Source organism: Schistocerca nitens, chromosome 10, assembly GCF_023898315.1.
Source record: "Schistocerca nitens isolate TAMUIC-IGC-003100 chromosome 10, iqSchNite1.1, whole genome shotgun sequence".
In the NCBI taxonomy this organism is placed as follows: Eukaryota; Metazoa; Arthropoda; class Insecta; order Orthoptera; family Acrididae; genus Schistocerca; species Schistocerca nitens.
The window spans coordinates 210,331,954-210,345,188 of NC_064623.1; the positions used below are offsets into that span (position 1 = coordinate 210,331,954).

A 13,235-nucleotide genomic window follows, 5' to 3' on the forward strand; every position below is an offset into this window, starting at 1 on the left:
TAACCTGTATCCTGGTAAAGGAAGCCTCTGAACTGTCAAATTATTTAAGTGGTGCTCCGACATACCAATAATTTCAGACTCAACATCTGTAAGCAGTTCACTAACTTTATCTCTAATACCTCTTATATTTTGATAAAATATGCTAATTCCTTCTCTACTTGGAAACAAGACATACTCTGAAGGTGAGCCCGTAGAGGGACATCCTTTAAGCACATATACCTATCAGATGACTTCAATCTAAAAAAGGTGCACCTCTAACACCAACTACTACAGGAATTTTTCCATGAGTGATACCACCACCACCACCACCACCACCCACTACACCCCAGTTCTGATGTATGCAGAATGTTACTAAAAGTTAGTAAACAGAATATGAACATGATGAGTGATCTTTTGAAAATTAATAAGCTATGTCTTTCTTAAAAAAAATTATAAACTAATTTTCATTGTTGATGACATTGTAATTCTGTAAGACATGGAAAAGGACTTGGAAGATCATTTGAACTGATTGGATAGTGCCTTTAAAAGAGGTTATAAGACAAACCTAATAAAAACTCTCATGAAAAGCAGTGAAATTCTCAAAATACTTGGCACAGAAAGTTGGTTGAAACCTGAAATTGATAACAGTAAGATTTTTGAGGAAAGTTAAGTGTATATCAAAAGTATAGGAAACTGGGAAATAGAGGTGGTGTATTTGTTGCAGCAGACAAAAAACTGAAATTCATTGAGGTAGAAATTGAAGCTGCATTTGAGATTGTTTGGGCAAGACTCAGTATCAGAGATGGGCATAAAATGATAATTGGATCCTTCTATCGCCCATCAGACTCATCTCCTGATGTAACGGAAAATGTTAGAGAAAACCCCAATTCATTTTTACATAAGTTTCCCAATCATACTGTAATCATCAGTGGATTTAAATCATCCAACAATTAATTGGGAAAATTGCAGTTTTGTTAGTGGTGGGGGTGATAAGGCACCCTGTGAAACTTAACTGAATACTTTTCCTGAAAAGTATCTGAAACATGTAGTTGGGAGCTCATGATGGAAATATATTGGATCTAATGGCAACAAATATACCTGACCTCTTTGAGGATGTCCACATCAAAACTGGTATCAGTGACCATGATGCGGCTGTGGCATCAATGATTACCAAACTACAAAGGACAACTAAAACAAGGAGAAAGATATAGATGTTTATTAGTTATAAAATCAGTAGCGCCATATCTCAATGAGGAACTTGAAGCTTTCGGTACAGGGCAGGAGCATATAGAGGACTTCTATCTCAAGTTTAAAAGAATAGTTGACCATGCACTGGATAGGTATGTACCCAGTAGAACTATTCATAATGGGAGGGAACCTCCATGGTGAACAGTCGCTTTAAAGAAACTTGTAAAGAAACGGAGATTATTACATAATATTTATAAAACAGAGATAGGGCTGTAGATAGAAAGATGCTGGAATGAAAAGTGTATGGCTGTCAAGAGAGCAATGTGGATGCCTTCTGTGATTACTGTAGCCAAATGATCTTTCATAGAAGCCAAAGAAATTCTGGTCATATGGAAAAGCTTTTAGTGACATCAGAGTTAGTATCCAGCTTCTAGCGAATGAGACAGGAGCTGAATTGAGGTTAGCAAAGCAACCGCTGAAATGCTTAACTCCATTTTCAAATGTTTCTTTACAAAGGAAAGCGCAGGAGAATTGTCCCAGTTTAATCCTCTTGCCACTAAAAAGATGAATAAAATAAGTATTAGTGCAGTGGTGTTGAGAAACAGCTGAAGTAATTAAAATTGAATTAAGCTCCAGGGCCTGGTAGAATCCCTCTCAAGATTCGATACTGAATTTGCAGGTGAGTTAGAGATCCCTCAATATCCTTTACATCAATTTGTTGTAGAATCTTATAACATATTTTGAGCTCAAATGTGGTGAAGTATGTCGAAAACATCGATCACGTGAAACCCAGCTTGCACTTTTCTCACATGATGTACTGAAAGCTGTGTATGAAGGCAGTCAGGTAGATGCAGTGTTTCCTGATTTCCAAAAACTATTGGACTCATTACCTCACCTACACTTCTTGTCAGTCATATGGGGTATCAAGTGAAATTTATGACTGGATTGAGGACTTTTTGGTAGGGAGAACGCAGTATGTTATCTTGAATGGAGAGTCATCATCAGATGTAGAAGTAACTTCAGATGTGTCCCAGGGAAGTGTGTTGGGACCCTCGATGTTCATGTTGTATATTAATGACCTTGCGAGCAATACGTATAGTAACCTCAGATTTTTTTCTGGTGATGCAGTTACCTGTAATGAAGTACTGTTTTAAAGAAGCTGCATAAATATTCGGCCAGGTCTTAATAAGATTTCAAAGTTGTCCGAAGATTGGAAACTTGCTTTAAATTTTCAGAAATGTAAAACTGTGCACTCAAAAAATGAAGGAACGTTATAGCCTATGACTATAATATCAATTAGTCACTGTTGGCATCGACCAATTCATACAAATATGTGGGTGTAACACTTTTTAGGGATACGAAATGGAATGACCACGTAGGATCAGTCATGGGTAAAGCAGGTGGTAGACTTTGGTTTATTGGTCGAATATTGGGGAAGTGCAATCAATTTACATAGGAGATTGCATACAAATCACTTGTGTGTCTGGTTCTAGGATATTGCTAAAGTGTGTGGAACCCATACCAGATAGAACTAACTGGTGATATTGAATGTACAGGGTGGTCCATTGATAGTGACTGGGCCAAATATCTCAAGAAATAAGCATCAAACGAAAAAACTACAAAGAACAAAACTCGTTTAGCTTGAAGGGGGAAACCAGATGGTGCTATGGTTGGCCCCCTAGATGGCGCTGCTGTAGGTCAAACGGATATCAACTGCGTTTTTTAAAATCAGAATGCCCCCTCCCCCTTTTTTAATACATATTTGTGTAGTGTGTAAAGAAATATGAATGTTTTAGTTGGACCGCTTTTTCCGCTTTGTGATAGATGGCACTGTAATAGTCACAAACGTATAAGTACGTGGTATCATGTAACATTCCGTCAGTGTGGATGGTATTTGCTCCGTGATACATTACCTGTGTTAAAATGGACCATTTACCAATTGCGGAAAAGGTCTATATCGTGTTGATGTATGGCTATTGTGATCAAAATTCCCAGTGGGTGTGTGCTACATATGCTGCTCGGTATCCTGGATGACATCATCCAAGTGTCCGGACTGTTCGCTGGATAGTTACATTATTTAAGGAAACAGGAAGTTTCCAGAATGAGATTTTCACTCTGCTGCACACACTTCACTGCAGAGTGAAAATCTCATTCTGGAAACATCCCCTAGGCTGTGCCTAAGCCCTGTCTCCGCAATATCCTTTCTTTCAGGAGTGCTAGTTCTGCAAGGTTCGCAGGAGAGCTTCTGTAAAGTTTGGAAGGTAGGAGAAGAGGTACTGGCAGAAGTGAAGCTGTGAGGACGAGGCGTGAGTCGTTCTTGGGTAGCTCAGTTGGTAGAGCACTTACCCGCGTTCGAGTCTCGGCCCGGCACACAGTTTTAATCTGCCAGGAAGTTTCAAACAGGAAGTGTTCAGCCACATGTGAAACGTCAACCATGACCTGCAACAAATGATGATGCCAAAGTAGGTGTTTTAGCTGCTGTTGCAGCTAATCCGCACATCAGTAGCAGACAAATTGTGCGAGAATCGGGAATCTCAAAAACGTAGGTGTTGAGAATGCTACATCAACATCAATTGCACTCGTACCATATTTCTATGCACCAGGAATTGCATGGTGATGGCTTTAAATGTCATGTACAGTTCTGCCACTGGGCACAAGAGAAATTACGGTATGATGACAGATTTTTTTGCGCGCATTTTATTTAGTGACAAAGCATCATTCACCAACAGCAGTAACGTAAACTGGCATAATATGCACTATTGGGCAACGGAAAAGCCACGATGGCTGCGATAAGTGGAACATCAGCGACTTTGGCAGGTTAATGTATGGTGCGGCATTATGGGAGGAAGGATAATTGGCCCCCATTTTATCAATGGCAAGCTAAATGGTGCAATGTATGCTGTTTCCTACGTAATGTTCTACCAATGTTACTACAAGATGTTTGACTGCATGACAGAATGGCGATGTACTTCCAACATGATGGATGTCCGGCATATAGCTCGCGTGCGGTTGAAGCGGTATTGAATAGCATATTTCATGACAGGTGGATTGGTCGTCGAAGCACGATATCATATCCCGCATGTTCACTGGATCTGACATCCCCAGATTTCTTTCTGTCGGGAAAGTGGAAGGATATTTGCTATCGTGATCCACAGACAACGCGTGACATGTGTCAGCACATTGTCAATGCATGTGCGAACATTACGGAAGGTGAACTACTCGCTGTTGAGAGGAATGTCGTTACACGTATTGCCAAATGCATTGAGGTTGACGGGCCTCATTTTGAGCATTTATTGCATTAATGTGTTATTTATAGGTAATCACGCTGTAACAGCATGCATTCACAGAAATGATAAGTTCGAAAAGGTACATGTATCACATTGGATCAACCAAAATAAAATGTTCAAACGTACGTATGTTGTGTATTTTAATTTTTAAAACCTACCTGTTAGCAACTGTTCCTCTAAAATTTTGAGCCATATGTTTGTGACTATTACAGCACCATCTATCACAAAGCGAAAAAAGTGGTCCAACTAAAACATTCATATTTCTTTACATACTACACAAATATGTAATAAAAAATGGGGGTTCCTATTTTTAAAAAACGCAGTTGATATCTGTTTGACCTATGGCAGCGCCATCTGGTTTTCCCCCTTCAAGCTAGACAAGTTTCGTTCTTTGTAGTTTTTTCGTTTGATGCTTATTTCGTGAGATATTTGGCCTAGTCACGATCAATGGACTACCCTGTATACAGAGGTGTGCATAAATGGTCACAGGTTTGTTTAATTGTGGGGAAGTGCCACAGAGATATGGAAGGAACAGAACTGAAAGACTCTTGAAGATAGGTGTAAACTGTCGTGAGAATGTCTGTTAACAAATGATGATTCTAGGAATATACTGCAGCCCCCTATGGGGTATTACTCGTATAGGGGTCGTGAAGGTAAGATTAGAATAATTACTGCACACCCAGAGGCAGCCAATCAATCATTCTTCCCGTACTCTGTACGTGAATGGAATGAATGAACAGGAAGAAATCCTAATAACCGGTATAATGTGACACACCCTCTGCCATGCACTTCACAGTGGTTTGCAGAGTGTAGTCAAATTAAATCAAACAATTTTGAGGAAAGTAGACCTGGAGGTGGCATACTAAAAATGGATTTTTGCTGTCTGGGCATTTGGGAAGGCTGTGGTTTTGTTTTGCCATCCAGATTTAGGTTTTCCACAGTTTCCTGAACAACTTGAGACAAATGTTTGGATGGTTCCTTTCAAAGGACTCTCCCCATCTGAGAGTGTGCTCGATCTCTAACCATTATGTCTTTGGTGGGATTTTAAATCAATCTTCTTCCTTCCTTCATTCCTTTTAACTAATTAGCAATCCTTTTGCTTTGTTCTTCTAATTCAGGTATAGGGATTTTGCTGTAAGGAAGCAGATGCATCAGTGCTAATGGCAGAGGGTTTCTAGCAATCTGAAATTTCTTTCAATGTGACATTGTTTTAATAGAACCTGTTTTTTGCAGTTCTACTGTTGGAGTTCCCCCCAAATCGACACAGCTTAAGGTGGAAATGCAGACACTGTATCTCGATAGTGAGACTGAGAGTATAGTATTGGAGGCACTCAGGAAGCTGCGGGGTCCGGTATGTCTGTTTTGCACCACTGCTTTTAAAAAATAAACTGTCTCTGTGAGAACTGCTTATTTAAAGCATTTTACATTTTATGGACCAAGACAGAATAAAAAGCATTGTATACTTATGGAAGTAAGATGTTGCATATCTTCGATGTTTTGTTTTATGTTCTTATAAATTATTTCTCTCATTGACTGTAATAGTGCCTTTACCTTTCTTACCCCACTGGCCAGCACTATACACATATGTAGAACACCTTTCGTTAACAGTAATTAATTTTGTTGTAATATTTGTATATGTACTTCATCTGACAATGTTTCTTTAACAGCAGGTCCAAGAGATTGTAAGGAAGATACATAAAGTACAAAATGTTCTCCCGGCATTTTCAATGTGACTGCCCATGTATAGTTTCAGACATGTTCAAAGTGACTTTCATCGTACTTGAAACACTCCTCGTTTTCAAAAAGTGCACTTGACAATGTTGGTTCTTATATCCTGTGTTCTACAATATTCACTTTAAACGCGTGGTACTGAAACTTCCTGACAGATTGAAACTGTGTGCTGGTGTAGGACTCAAACCCAGAACTTTACATTTACAGGCTGTGCTCTTACCACATTCAGTCCCATAGAAGTGAATTTTTCAATTTAAGTCTTGGTCTGGTACACAGTTTTAATCTTCAAAGAAGTTTGAAAGTGGCGTACCCCCCCCCCCCCCCCCCACTGCCAAGAGGGAGACTCATTCTGTTATCAATGTATTACTTCTTACCTCCCTCAGAACTTCACGCTGCGTGACCAGTCGTCATACCGGGACAAAGGGGGAAGGCTGAGTTGCCAGTATTGGATGGATCGAGGCCAACTCAGGGTTCAAGGTGGCGTCGACTACTCTGCCAGACCGAAGCAAAAGCAAGATGCACAGACTATCGCCAACATTTTTGCTCTGGGAAGGCTCGAGGGGTGAGTGTCTTTGATATAAATTGCTGTTGGCTCCATAAATACATGACTGTGAGGAAAATGATTTTTATGCTGCAATGCAGTGTGAAGAATTGTGGCTAGCTGTCTGGCATTGTGGAGATGGGGAAAAAAGTGGCCAAAAAGGTCAAAGATGGGTGGGTGTGTTGACTGAGGGCATCAAATAAACAGGGAGATGACAAAAGTGGGGAGGAGATAGGACAGAGGGGGTGAAAACTGTTGGGTGGAAGGTCTCGGGCAGTATGTTACCACAGGTTCAGGCCGGGATGATTATAGAAACAGAAATGTGCTGTATCAACACTGTATCAATGATTCATGCACAACACAGATTTTGTAACTGTGTGGATTGTTGATGTAGCATTTGATCCCCAAATAGTTATATTTGTTCCTATTGATCCCACTTCATCCCTCAGCCTGACACACTTTAGTGTTTAGTTTTCTGCACCTGTCCATGCCATCCGAACTTTCGATCTTCAGCCTAATCCAACTCCCATCCCTCTCCTTTTGCTTATCGCAACCCACACTCTCCCATACCTCACATTCCTTGTCTCCCACATTTCTGTACTTTAACGTAATTGTGTGTATTTTTACGTGGTTTCACGTAGTTTCATCTACGTTTGTGTATTTTTACATACAGGGTGACATAGAATAATGGGAATGTTTCAAATGAGTAGTGGCAGCCATGTGCAGGTGGTAGCACCGCAGGTTCGTGACAGTTAGCGTGTGAACAGTCTGTCATTTCAGTTATCATAGCTCAGTGGAATGCACAATAGTGTGCGTTAGCCATAAAAATGTTTAATAAAAGCAATGATAGTTTGATAGTGGTGCAGAGGGAGTTTTGACGTTTTTATAATTTAGGACGTCATGATGCTGTTCTGTCAAAATGTGATAAAATGTTGGATTAATAACTTTGAAGAGACTGGTCTGCCCTCAATAAGAAACCAACAGGACAACCAAGAAGTGTGCGTTCTCCAGTGAACTTTGATGATGTGTGCAAGTCTGTATTATGGAGCCCATAGCATTCAATTTTTAAGCAAGCAGCAGTGGTTGGTATGTCCCAGGTGAGTGTTCGCAGAATTCTTCATCTTGGTTTAAAATTTCATCTGTACAAACTACAGATGGTGCAACAATATAAGATTACCGATTACAGTTAGGTTTCTGTCAACAAATAACAAAAATAAATAATGATGATGAATTTCTAAACAAGTTATGGATGTCAGATGAGGCACATTTTCATCTCACAGTTTTTGTGAATAAACAGAACTACCGTTTCTGGTCAAACTCAGATCCTTATGACGTTCGTGAGCACCCTTTACACGCTAGTAAAATGACAGTATGGTGCGGTGTTTCATCACACGGGTTTATTGAATCATATTTTTTTGCAAATGAACAGGGATACACAATAACGTACAATGCTGATCATTTCGTGTAGATGTTACAAACTTTCGTTACACCTGCAGTGAACAACTTTCCAAACGTTCAAGAAGCCTGGTTTCAACTGGACGGAGCGACATCACACACTGCACGGCAGTCAATGGCATATGTGCCAGAATTGTTTGGCAACCATTTGATGTCACAATTCAGTAACATTCCCTGGCCTTCTAGATCGCCAGATTTATCAGTTTGTGATTTTTCTTTTTTTTCCTTGTGGGGCTACGTCAAGAGCAAAGTCTACACGGCGCGAACAAGAACCCTGAATGAGTTAAAACAGAGAACTCGGGATGCAATTCACAGTATCACAGCTGAGATGTTGCAGCGGTCAATGAGGAATCTCAACAGCAGATTTCCAGAATGTATTTGTACAGGAGGACGCCATCTAAAGGACATAATGTTTAAAAAATGATAAATGCCATCAGTGTTTCTTAAATGGCAAAGTTGTATGGTTTCAATTACTATGAATGCAATTTCTTTCCTTCATCACTTCTAGTTTTATTGGATTGTGTAAATGTTCCTGTTTTTCTGTGTCACCCTGTATTTTTGCATATTTTTACATATCTGTGCGTATTTTTGTGTGTCTGTGCATATTTGTGCATGTCTTTACATACTTTCTATGCATTTTTACAAGCCTTGTCACTTACCCAGCTCCTCTCTCTACCATCAACTCTTATTTTGTTCATTTCTGTTTCATTCCTGTTTTCTTTACACCATTCCTGCCACAATGCAGCCCTACTCTATCTTTCTGCACCAGTTCTGAAAAGCATCCCTTTCCCTGGCTAAAACCCAGTCCTACATCTCATTTTTAAAATGCCTCCTAAACCAAGGAATGCCCCCAAACAGCCTAACAGTAAAGATTCCTTTCTCTGTATCCCACCCTCTCCTTTCACAGTGACCTACATCTTTTCAGATTCTTCCAATCCGTGGCCCCCCACAAACCTGTTACTGCAAAAACACATCTCCATGGCACAGGCATCGTGGAACCACCTCTGCTCCCTCCACAACATACTACTACTGTGCAATCCCTACTCCTTACATTTCATCTCCGACATTTAATCCCTTGCTCTCCAGCAAATGGTGGATTCCAGACACTGCTTCCATAAGTTATCTAAGCTGCTGACATCCTATTTCCTCCTTGGGGCACCACTATCCAACCCCTATTGTACCCACCCCTTACAGCATCTAAACTTGTGTAGTTGACCTTTTCAACTTGCTACATTACCCAAAACTCCCTACCAATTACAGTGGTTAGCACACTGGTCTCGCATTCAGGACGATGACAGTTCAATCCCACGTCCGGCCATCCTGATTTAGGTTTTCCGTGATTTCCCTACATCACTGTAGGCAAATGCCGGGATGGTTCCTTTGAAAGGGCACGGCCGAATTCCTTCCCCGTCCTTCCCTAATCCGATGAGACCAATGACCTCGTAGTTTGATCTCTTCCCCCAAAACAACCAACCAACCAATCCCTACCAACTCTCCACCAAATCCAGAGTCGAAAGTTTCTTGTAACACTGTTGTTAACCATGCCACCAAGACCCTCAGCTCCACAGAAGTTTCAGTCCCATCCAAATGCCTCACCTTTAGCCTTACTCTCAAATTTAACCATGCTGAACATGTTAAAGACATACTCTCCTCCTGATCCTTGCAATGGAAACACTTCTTTGCCACCAGCCCCTCCAACCAAAACCACCCCAATTACAGCAGTGAGCCCTGCCTCTTCCTGTTCATACCACCATCCCACCGTGATCCCCCCCGCCTTCCCACCTAACCACCTGCTGGTCACCTTCCAGGAATTTCTTACCTCCAACTTATCCACACCATCCTTCCCCAGGTCCCTTCTTCACAACACCAACCTTTCAGTAGAAGAAAGAAGAGCCATACACAACCTCAAAACAAATCCTGATCTGATTATCCTACCTGCAGACAGAGGTTCAACCACTGTTGTTATGAATTGCAGTGACTACTTGGCCTCCATGAATCATCTAACTACTCCACCTATAAACTTTGCCAGAGTTATCCCATCCCAGAAGTCCAACACAAGCTGCAATCCCTGCTTAAAGCCTTAGGCCCTTACCAGAATGTCTCTCCTGAATCCATTTCCCTCCTCACCCCTACGAAACCCTGCACACCCACCTTCTACATGCTCTCCAAAATCCACAAACACAACAATTCTGGACGTCCCACTGACTGGTTATTGTGCCCTCACTGAAAGATTTTCAGCCCTCATTGATTAATACCTCCAACCAATTGCCCGCAATCTAGCCACCCACATCAAAGACATCAACCACTACCTTCACCAACTCTCCCACATCCCCACCCCTTTACTCATCACTGTTGACGCCACCTCCCTATACACTAGCATCTCTCGTGCCCATTGTCTTACCGCCATTTAACGCTACTTTTCACAATATCGTTCAACTCCAAACTCACTACCTCATTTCTCATACACTTCATTGACTTTATCGTAACCCACAACTACTCCTTTGAAGAGAAGGTGCATAAGCAAATCTGTGGCACAACCGTGAGCATCCATAATGTCTCCTGCTATTGATGATATCTTCATGACCAGGATTCAGGGCCAAGGCACCCTATCTTTGATCCTTCACACTTCAACACCTTCTCTCCCACCCACTTCACACGGTTCTCCTCAACCCAGCATGCTACCTTCCAAGACGTTGACCACCTCCTCACTGGTGGCTCCGTCCACACCTCGTTCCACATTAAACCCATTAACCACCAACAGAACCTGTATTTCGACACCTGTCATTCCTTTCACACCAAAAAGTCTCTCTCTAATAAACAGGCCTAGAAAAAATGTGCCCAAAGGGGGGAGGGGCAGTTGTTAAGTGATGGGTGATGAACCTGAAACTGGGACAGGCAGGCACAGACACTGACTTCATTGCTTCTTGTCCGTGCAGCTCTGCTGCAGCCTTGCTCACAGTTGCCTCACAACACCGAGTCAGGTAGTAGAGCCGTAACTCCCACGGCTGCGTGTGGAGTGAGACCACATTCAGTGTAAATGGTAGTCTGTTGTGTTGCCCAGGTCAGACCACAGCCCGATGACTGCAGAACAGTACCTGGCATTGGCAGAACCCAATTGCTCAGACCTGGAAGGCCTTCATTTGTACCTCGGACCATGTGGCTGTGGGTGTATCTCCAGCAGAAGGTCATGTTGAGATGGTGGTACAGCACTGGTGGTCTCGGCCAAAGGCCACCCCGCAGCGGTCCTTGGCTTGTAACCTTACTGCATTGATACAGCTGTTTTGAGAGCGTGTCGGTGACTCTGTGCCAGACGACAATCTGTAGCCCGTGCTGACAGCCCGGTCGGCTGATCCAGTAGTGTTTATGCAGTAGACTGGGCCCTGTTAATGCGGACTACTGCACACTTCAGTGCTGTCGGAAGGTCCTGAAGGCTGGTTATTGGCCAGAGAGCTAGAGAGCTGGGTGACTACTAAGGCAGCTGTTTGCATGGTGAAATGATACACAGTTGGCTGCAACTTGCACCTTGAATACGGCACTGAGCTATGGCCTCAGCCCGTACTGTTTGTTAGATAAGGCTGAAAACTTTGCTAGCTTACTGTTGGACAATCTCTCTCCCTCCTCTCCTCACTTTAGCTCTGTACTTCAATTAGGGTTGTGTCACATAGAGTTTGATGTGGGGAGAAAGGCAAAAAATAAGTTAGTGGGATGAAAGGGCAGCAGCTGCCCAGGATAAGAATATTGCACCAGCAACAGCGAGTTCCTTAGGGATGTAGGTGGAGGATGTGTGCACAGTGCAATGCGATGTTGAGTAGTGGATTCAGGGGGAAGAACAGAGGAAGACTGCCTGGAAAAGTGAAATTGGAATCCCGGGGGAGGGATGGAGTTGGGTGTGGGGCAGGACCTAGCAGTGATGTTTTTTGTTTCAAGAACTTGTGCAATTCATCTCTTCTTCTTCTTCTTCTTCTTCTTCTTCCTCTTCTTCTCTTTTTTTTTTCCCTGGTCATATTAACAGGTAGTGTGTTTCATTGCTGTTTGCAGGTATGGCTTTGAGAAGAACCATTGTGTCGAAGCCCTGGAGATCAGCAAGGGGGATGTAGGCTTGGCTCTGGAGCTGCTGCTGTCGCAGTATTTTCAGATGCCGATTACCTTCTCCTCCGACATTGCCTTGCCGTCCAGTGCGACAGGAAAGAGTGAATTAAATTGCGATCCACTATCACCAGAGGATGCGGAGTACATAGTGACGCAACGTGCCGAGGAAAAGTCTTCGCTCGAATCAATATACGAGGGGAGTTTCAAGGAACGTGTCGTGAATCGTGTGTGGGTGTTGGAACTGCAACTCGACTACTTACATAGGGTGAGCAGCCAGTGCTTTTCACTACTCGTGCATTTTTTTTTTTCTAAGCTGCCAGTTACCCAGATTGTATGTATGAGGGTACTCATAAAGTTATTCCACTTCAGAATTCACCTCATCATCATTCCTGAAAATTCCCCCTTTTGAAGGAGATTACTGGGGGAGGAGGGCAAATTTTTTTAATCGAAAGTGGCAGCCTGTGTGACAGTGTCCCATGCAGAATGACGTGGGCCATTGTCGTGCAACTTGAGCAAAAACACCCCCTGGGGCAGATTCACCCTACACCCCCTCTAGGCAGTCTCGTGTAATGTTTTTGGAGACTTTGACAGTTTGTTTCTGTGACAATTTGACCCTTATGAGTTCATCTGTTAGAATCATATCACAGCAGTGATGAAAAAACACCCAGTATTACCTCACACAGTGATATTTGTCTCTTAATCATTTTATGCAGTTGTAAATCCGTTGCTTGTCTTATTATTTTCTTTTGGAGTCGTAGCATTTAACTGTGATGATCAGATGGCTAAAGTTGGCATCTGGTTGGCCTGACACAGCTGCAACATTTCCACTGCTGCTTTGATTTGGTGGGCTTTTCGAACGGGTGAGAGCAGTCACAGAACCAGACAGGCAGTGACATTTCTCATATCCAAAAAGTTGTATGAGGTGTTGGGTACTTATCTGTGAAAGCTTTTCGCTTTTTCTACTA

At 42.3% G+C, this 13,235-nt stretch overlaps 1 protein-coding gene across 1 annotated transcript in view; it reads left to right on the forward strand.

The window, feature by feature from the left end:
* Positions 1–13,235, forward strand: part of LOC126210661 (putative ATP-dependent RNA helicase DHX57) — a 238,405-nt gene that overhangs the window by 9,332 nt on the left and 215,838 nt on the right. Inside the window, exons 2-4 of the mRNA XM_049939992.1 lie at positions 5,688–5,805; positions 6,569–6,747; positions 12,220–12,535. Of these exons, the coding sequence (XP_049795949.1) occupies positions 5,688–5,805; positions 6,569–6,747; positions 12,220–12,535 (613 nt within the window). The remainder of the gene's footprint in view (positions 1–5,687; positions 5,806–6,568; positions 6,748–12,219; positions 12,536–13,235) is intronic.